At 34.7% G+C, this 8,904-nt stretch overlaps 2 protein-coding genes across 2 annotated transcripts; both read left to right on the top strand.

The window, feature by feature from the left end:
* Positions 1 to 96: 96 nt before the first annotated feature.
* On the top strand, positions 97 to 3,839 carry LOC117102230 (the record flags this gene model as incomplete). The annotated part of the gene is made up of 2 exons (XM_033242453.1): positions 97 to 313; positions 3,607 to 3,839. Coding segments are annotated over 2 exons (450 nt in total), but the record flags the coding sequence as incomplete, so codon positions are not given.
* A 20-nt stretch (positions 3,840 to 3,859) lies between these two features.
* LOC117102231 lies at positions 3,860 to 7,984 on the top strand. The gene is made up of 4 exons (XM_033242454.1): positions 3,860 to 4,152; positions 4,742 to 5,026; positions 6,649 to 6,732; positions 7,343 to 7,984. The coding sequence occupies exons 1-4, from the start codon at positions 3,885 to 3,887 to the stop codon at positions 7,855 to 7,857; spliced, it is 1,152 nt and encodes a 383-aa protein (XP_033098345.1). The 5' UTR covers positions 3,860 to 3,884; the 3' UTR covers positions 7,858 to 7,984.
* Positions 7,985 to 8,904: the final 920 nt, after the last annotated feature.

Genomic DNA, 8,904 nt, shown 5'->3' with positions numbered 1-8,904 from the left:
GTATTTTTTTATTTTTTCATTTAAAGATTGAATATTTAATAACAAATTTATAGAATTGTCCAAATAAGTTATAGAACAATTGTACTTATTCTTCAGGTGTTGAAGTTTCTTGAGACTGTGTTTGAGTTACACAATGTTAATGATAGGAGAGGAATACATGTTAAGTTGTGCATCCCCTGCCCTTGTAGTAAGAATACTGAACATATGCAGATACTGGGAGATTTTAAACAAGACTTGCTTCCATGTGGACGAGACCGAGTGAGAATAACACGCTACCAACAGTTATTTGGAGATGGTAACATAACTGAAAAAGGTTTGTGACAAAGTGAATTGTTTTAATTACAATATGTAATTTTTTTGGGAATTCTAAAATGCAGTCATGTTATGCCATGGCTAGAGATACGGTACCGTATTTCTACTTCATTTTGCTAAAGGTACGGTAAATGACATTACGTTACCATCACCCAATGAAGTGCCAGAATGTGCCTGACGTCATTTTTTGAAGACATTGCATATCACCCGCAATGAGCGGTGGAAGGAGAACGATGTACTGGGAAATTAGAACATCAAAAGTACAATAATGTTTGACTTTACTGTCATCGTTAAATAGGCGTATGGTCCCACTTTATAGTAAAGAGTTTCATTTAGCTAGGCCTATATATAACCATTATCAAAGAAGGACTGATTTCTATACCAAACTCTTGGCATTCCTCTAGGGAATCTGCCTCTAGGCCTTGCTTTTAAATTCTGCGGCTCTGCTCTAGTGACATAGGTGTGGGTGGCATATATCAGTCATAAACACAGTCTTACCAAGTCTGAAGTTCACAATCCCCACATCCCAAGTTTTAGTCCAAGATGCCTAGATTATCTTATCCGACCAAAATATTCATACACTTTGAATGCACAAAACTTTATGTAGACTTTGTCACTCTCATGGTACAGAATCTAGGCCTAGAGTTTCCCCTTCGTGATTAGGGCCTATTGATTAGTGTCAAATTTTTCGAATCTAATTTTGATGCTGGGCCATTTAATGCAGTACTACGGTATATAAAATGCTAGGCCTGTATGAATCCTCTTGTTTACAGTATATTCAATTTTTTTATTGCAAGTACTTGTCATATAAATAGATTACCAAAGACTAGCAGTAGTGTGTGTATATATGTGCCTTGGCCTACTGTAAGTCCTGAGGATGATGACTTGCTTGATGGCTATATAAATGACATGACTCTTATTATTGAATGGAACCCAATTACGCCTATTTGTCGATGACAGTTTTATAAGAATATACTGTACTCTCTTTGCCTAGCTAATCATCTGCTAATAAAGTACATTTTTCGCTAGTCACACACTGTTCACCTCACATGACAAGCACTAAAAATTGAATATACACAAGAAGATTCATAAGGCCTCCTAACATTTTATATACTGTAGTACTGTTTTAAGGGAGGTTTGCAATTAAATTATTTAAAAAAATTTGACACAATAGTAATAATCACGAAGGGGAAACTCATTCTCTCGATCTAGGCCTAGATTCTGTACCATAACAGTGACGAAGTCTAGCCCTACGAAAAGTTTTGTGCATTCAAATTGTATGAATATTTTGGTCAGATTGTAAAGCGTGGTTTTATTTCGAGTATATTAGGCTTCTTGGACTAAAACTTTGGATGTAGGGATTACGAAGTTCAGACGGTATGATCACGGAGGAACTAGGCTAAGTTTATGACTGATATACAGTATGCCACCCAGATCAATGTCACCAGAGCAGCTGCCGCGAAAAGCAGAATTCAAGCAAGGCCGAGCAGGCCTTGCTTGCTTAGACTTTTCGCCAAGTGAACTGATTTAAGCAAGGCCTAGAGGGATTTCAAGAGTTTGGTGGAATCAGTCCTTGTTTGATAATTGTTATACCATGGTTATACATAGGCCTAGCTTAGTGAAACTCTTTACTAAGTGGAACCATGCGCCTATTTATCGATGACAGATACTAAGTCAAACAATATTGTACTTCTTGATGTCCTAATTTCCCAGTACTGTATATCGTTCTCGTTTCACTGCTCATCGCAGGTGATCTGCAATGCCAGTCTTGAAAAATGATGTCACGCACATTCTGACACTTCATTTGGTGATGGTGACGTAATGCCATTTACAGTACCTTTAGCAAATTGAAGTAGATATAGGTACCATATCTCTAGCCACGGCGTTCATGTTGACATTTCTTTATAGTTACTTATTTCCTTTGATTTGGATTCTGAGTTGATTTTCTATGGCTGTTTATTAAAAAGAAAGCCTACAAATTCCATCTACATGTTGTTCATAGAGGGCCACATAATGGCGAAGCTCATTTGTAGGTTTCTGATGATTCCAACATATTATAGAAAAACTGTAAATGTTGGTAATTTAAACCAGGAAACACTGAGGTTACCAGTATTAGTGTATAGAAAATACTACAGCACCATGAAATAGGCATGTTTCATGGGCAAAAGTTCAAGGAAATGAATTGAATGTTTTGATTTCAAGATAATTGGGCAAAATCCTCGGCAAAAAATTGCAGACGTAAATTGCACTCGCCTCCGCACTACGTCAGAAATTTGCATTTTTTAGTGTCTCCCTAACTTATGCCCTAACTACAGCTAAAAGGGGTTATCTATCATCGAAACTACATCAAACAACAGCTACCGAACAAAAGCTCACCTGACTAGGCCTAACGTCGATCAATGTAGTATAAATTAATTTGGTCATAATTTAACAAGTTCTAGACCTACCTATTTAACTATCTAGCAAAGGTTTGCCCTAAGCCAAGAAAGCATTTTTCCCTTCATGGAAATGTGTGACGTGATAATTTTGAGCGCTTTTCTATGGCCGCCTCAAATTCATTTGATAAATCATCCTTACCCATTCGATTAACAGGTAAAACATGTACACAAAATAAACAAGTCAACCACTAAATATTTAATTTATTTATATATTGAAGTTTATTTCGTAAAAACAGCAACATTAAAACATATGGTATATTATAATAATAGTATAAATTAATCATTAATTTGACGGCTGCTTTAAAATGAACATATGTCAAGTATAGAGTACCCAGGCCTGAATCTACCAAAAATCTTCCACGCCCTCGTCGTTCGCCGCCGCCTGTAACAACAACATGCTTAGGCCATTGTGTTTACAGCAAGCATGAATACATCGGCTTGACTGTGGTAATTCCTGGTTTTTAAGCACGTCTTACTTGGCATTGTTAAATTAGTTACTTTACACGATTAAAATAAATGTTTAATTTTAGTTTACACACAATAATAAACTGAAAAATGTTAACATTCTGTGTGTATACAAGCTGAAATTTCTTTAGGCCACTTGCTAGGCCTATAAAAAGGAGCCTCGGCAAATTGGTGCCGTGGTAAGCTTGCTAAGCGTCGGCAATTACCTCAGCATTGCCGAATGCCGACGCTAATTTCAAGGGCTGCACACATCTGGTCACTAATGCCAAGATCTGACCCCATAGCACTGGGGAATAGAGGATATCATAACATCATGTTGATATTCGAGCACTGTACTATTTATCTATTTGAAAGTTTTACTGAACGTCTAAAATGAATTTGTACTTCATAGGAAGTGTTTTGGATGATGAACAGTTACTCAGATTGTGTGATGCAATGGATAGCAATTGGAGAAGGCTTGGAGTTCAGCTTGGATTAAGTCATTCAGAAATACAGAAACTTGAAAGTGATAATGTTCAAGAAAAGGATGCAGTGATGTTTGTTTTACTTTACGTTATAATCAGGTATGAAACTTCCTATAGGATTAATAAAGTTACCATCTATCCTTGTATTATAATTTTATAAACAACCATATTGCTTTCTATAGGGTTTCTTCATGATGATGACCTGATGCTTATTAGTAATGGAATTGGCATTAAGTATCCGGAAGTTGCAGTACGTCTTGGTCTTACATGGACCGATGTGTCATCAGCAAAAACACAGCATCATGGCCATATTTTTTATTCATCCATGGAGCTGTTGACCAAATGGCGACAGCGGCAGACTCATTCTACGAATCAACTCCAGATGATGTGTGAAGCGTTGGAACACGAAGGATTTTCCTCTGTTGTGAAGCAACTACGACCTAATGTGGAAGCATCTTCAGTTCTTTGTGAAGGTATTCAAAACAAGCTGATTGCTATTTATCTCTGCAGAAAATTTGTAAATAGTTACATATATCACAGGCCCATATGCAGGATTTTTATTGGGTGGGTGCGAATTTTTAGAAAGTGGACCAAAATGGCTCCAGGGGGAGGGTGCCTAGGGGGAAACCCTGCTGGGATCGAGGTTAATGGTGGCGCCAGGATTTGCCCGACAGGAGGTCTGAGAATTGAGAGGGTATGGGATGACTGGACTTCTAGGAATTGAAATTTAGGGGACAAGGGAAGCACTTTCACAGATTGAGGGTTATAACACCTCAGCCCCACCCACATAGCAATAATATTAACAATGTATAGAATCAATAATAAACATATACACACATATTTACCAAGAACAAAATTGCAAAAATATGGATCAGTATTATGCCCAATGCTGACTAATATTTTTCTTTTATTTCTCAAAATAATGTGACTTTGACAGAATATCAAATATACCCAGCTTTGTAAAATAATTATATAGGCATGTAGGAATGTATTTGTTGTCATCAAGTTTTCATCTGTGTTACATAATTGATGAACATGCCGTATTCGTACATTTCCTTTCAGTTTGTTTGGATGATAAAACATTGCTTAGTATTTGCGATGAAATGAAAAGTGATTGGAAACTTGTGGGTGTTCAATTAGGACTGCAATTATCAGAAATAGACTGCATAGAAAAAGACAACAAACCTGTGAAGAATGCAATAATGAAAATGCTTGTGTCTTGGAGGGATAAACAACCATCCAACATCAACCAACTAACTACAATGAGTTCAGCTCTTGCTGAAAGGGGATATAGTCGGCTTTCTGATCAATTGACAGGCAACTGGAATTATGAAGAAGTATATTCAGGTAGAAATTTAGTACAAAAGTAATGATATGGTTGTTAAGGAGGTCATATCTTAAAAAATATCTTTTGTATTTTTGTGTAAATAGTAAACCATAGTCAAATATATAATCTTGCTTTGTGTGATATTAGTTGTGTGTGATGCAGCGTGTAAGCATTGTACTTTCAATCAGAAAGGCTTTAAAATTAAATTAGATATAGACTTGACAACATTGTTGCTGTGAATTGAGATTTAAAAAAGTCATTAAAAGGTGCATTAAATAGTGAGAATAGTGCTGATTAATAGGGTTGTATTGTTAAGTCTCTCTGCAATATTTGGTCAATTGTTTACAAACTAATCATTTAATGTTTTAACAATATTTTGTGGGTCTGTTATTTTTTATCCATTATGCATAAAGCATTGAAAGCTTTGATTTGGAATACAACCTGAAACAGAATTAATAGTTTGCCAAGTCTTGTATATCAATTAATCAATCAATCAACTAACTTTTTATTTCAGATATTATATCCATATACAGTAAAAAAAACCCCTCCTTTAGGACACCCCTATTCAGGGGACACGTCTATTAAGGGGACACTTTTCTGTGAAACGAGGGGCGATATATCTTATAACACTGCGGCCAACCCCTATTAAGGGGACACCCCTATTAAGGGGACTTGGACACTATCTGAGTGTGCCAAATGGTCAAATAACCTCTATTAAGGGGACACTTATTTTTTTGTCTAATGTATCGCAACAAATACAAAGACTCAAAATAAGAAAAAATCACTAAACTTAAAAAAATTGACCCATTTAGAGCAACATATTAAGGAACTTTTACCACCTTTCTACTGCTGATTGTCAAGGGCAAGCTTTTGTTAGACTACGTAATAATATAGGTGTAATTTTTGCCCTACCTGACATGGAAATGTACTGAATACTCAGTACGTTTGAAAAAAATTGCGAAAAAAATAATACGTAATAATAATAATAATAGTAATAAATGTAATAATAATAATAATAAATGTAATAATAATAATCATATAAGTAACAATAATAATAAAAATAATAATAATATTTTATCTAAAATTGCAAAAATAATTTTGAACCAAGTAAAATAATCATTTTTTGAAGTGCATACATTTTGGATTGGCAGTACTGTACTGTTTATATCAAAAGGGTCCAAGATTACGGATTTTAGTCTATTAATTCGCTATCACCTACAATGTTATTGAATGGAAATAAAATACCTGTACAACTAAAACAGACCCACTTACTTACGGTCATTGTTACAACATTGACTGTAAGAAATAATACTACAATTTTTACATTTTATGATTTTATTTGTAGGTTTACATCGTATGTAACAACTCATAAGTATGCTTTTGAAAAAGCAGACTATCAAAACAAAATTAAAATTCAAGTAAGGTACAAAAAAGTCACTCATAAAACAAAATGATCCATGTAATAGTACCAGAGCAGCAAGTCCTTTCTTCTTGGGCCCAGACCTGAGAGCACGGACTGACTCTGTTTCTGGCATAATAAACACTTTCATGTCAATCCTATGTTGCTTTCAGTGAATTTCGTGAAATGATTTTTATATTTTTGCCAGGCATTTAATTGAAATATGAAATTATTCTATTTTAGATCATCAACCTTCAGCATGTGCTTTATGCAGTCTCTGTTCTGATGATGAATTCTCGCTGCCAAATCTATCAAACGTTCAACACGGTATGAATTTCTCAATTCAATTTCTCATTTTTATTATAGTCTGTGGCTATAATACCCAAATATTAATACTTGTACCCAAATATTTATATAGCGCCAATATCGATGAATTGATCAAAGGTGCTGAGCGTTGTTACCCCTGGTCACTGGATAACATGCAATGGTAAACCAGCACAAAGTGCAACATTCTCTGCTCCCTGGGGAGTATACCTAGTCGTTTGCTACTTATTTAGCACACAAAACAAATACATTCAATGAAACAACATCCTACCAGGTACCATTTATGCTCCTGGGTAGAGAGAGACAAACATAGATAATGTGCCTTGCCCAAGGACATAAGCGACTTGCACAGCGAGAGTTTCGAACCTCTGATCTTAAAGGTTGGGAGTCCAAGCCACAACCGATGCGCCAACTGCTTCTATTGTTACACCGTCTTAAACCAATTCCTGATTCATATTGGATGTTACTGTCCTAATTCCATCCATGCAATAACATCCAATCAGAATTAGAAACTGGTTTTTAAGACTGGTGTAACAATACCCATTGTCTATATTATAATACTTTTTCATTTAGCAATTAATATAACTTACCTTATTCTTTAATACCTCAATAGAGTGTACAATGGATGAGCAAGACTTCCGAGGAATTCTGTTAGAAATATCTAAAAATTTGGATGAAGAAGATCTGTGGGTTTTAAAAGTTGCGCTCACTGATCTCATCAAAGATGCACACACACATGTTGAAGCAAATCAGGCAACTCAACTCTTTGAGAGTTTGATCAAACAAAATGTCCTGAGCCCAAATGACATGCGCATTCTGCCTGAAGTATTCCAGTTAACAGGTTTAAATTATTTGCCGCGAATCATCAAAGGATGCCCACAGGTGAAGGACATTCCAATTACTTTCTTTTCCAAGTTCCGCCAGTCTGTAGTTGCCTTTGGAAGAGCGCTAACTGCCAGCCTTACAAGAGAGATCGAATATACATTTTTTGGTACAGAAAAGTTGTACAAGAACAAATGGGATCTGATGATGAAACTGGAAATGAATCTTAAACTTTGCAATAATGACAAATCAATAGAGAGCTTTAAAGCAAAATTCAGTAATCATGTAGCAAATAAGCTAAGATAAATCTATCCAAATACTACAAGAGCTGAAAACAATGCTTATAATTGCAACTTTGGGAATTATACTCTATATAAGGGTAATCCAAAGAACAATGGTGGATATATATATATATATATGTATATATATATATATATATTGAAGGAAGTTAGCCGTTAACACTGCTGAATAAATATAATATAAATCATCAAAGGTACATATACAGTGGACCTGTTCAACCATGAAGCCTTCGTGGTCTAGTGGTTATGATGCTCGCCTTGTCAGCGAGAGGTCGCAGGTTCGAATCCCGTCGGAGGCATTTTATTACACAATGACTTTTATAGGACTTTATTCGTTGAAAAGCTACCAAGATCTGTCTCTTATACACATCTAGATGTGTATAAGAGACAGATATATAATTTTATATACTGTATTGACAGTTTCTACTTAAATTTTAATATTTGATTTTAAATTCATTATACTAAAATTATTCTGTAACATAAAAATATTTATAAGCATTTTCATTATTATTAAGAGGAATCTGTGAGTGCAGAAAATGTTGCTCAAATTGGGATTTGTACCCAGAATCTTCTGTTTTCTAAGCAGCGCTACTGGGATTTCCTTATTAGAAATTTCAAACTGATTGGAAGAAAATACATATACAGTACTACTTGTTTATACCCATACACACGTAATTAATATATAGAAAATTGAAATCCAAATCGGATTTATATTAATAATGTAATATAAAATTAACTTTTTTTTTAATTTGATTCAAACAAATAACAAATTGTGACCAATGATGTGAAAATGCATGTTATTTTACATATTATATCTATACATATAAAATGCAAAATTCACAGATAAAGTCATCTAAAAACAGTCACATATAAAAAAAACAGCAAAACTAACAATTAAAAAAACCCTAAATTAAAAAAAAAAAAAAAAAGAATCATCAAGAGCTGAAATAAGTCTTATTACGATTGGTGGTTTATTTGTCGCAAATACGTGAATGGCCTTTTAATCAATGAAGTAAGGAACCAGTCCTATGAAACTGGTATTGAAACTAAATAG

Source organism: Anneissia japonica, unplaced genomic scaffold (genome assembly GCF_011630105.1).
Source record: "Anneissia japonica isolate Jap-2015-1 unplaced genomic scaffold, ASM1163010v1 scaffold288004_len88128_cov121, whole genome shotgun sequence".
NCBI classification, from domain to species: domain Eukaryota; kingdom Metazoa; phylum Echinodermata; class Crinoidea; order Comatulida; family Comatulidae; genus Anneissia; species Anneissia japonica.
Note: the sequence above shows the minus strand (reverse complement) of the source record. Positions and strands in the feature narration are given on the sequence as shown.

Excerpts from the sequence above, each read along its gene's own strand:
- LOC117102231 (XM_033242454.1), top strand. The coding sequence starts at position 3,885 with ATGCTTATTAGTAATGGAATTGGCATTAAGTATCCGGAAGTTGCAGTA. Across the intron at positions 4,153-4,741 it reads ATCTTCAGTTCTTTGTGAAG|TTTGTTTGGATGATAAAACA; the intron begins GTATTCAAAACA and ends ATTTCCTTTCAG. Across the intron at positions 5,027-6,648 it reads TTATGAAGAAGTATATTCAG|ATCATCAACCTTCAGCATGT; the intron begins GTAGAAATTTAG and ends ATTCTATTTTAG.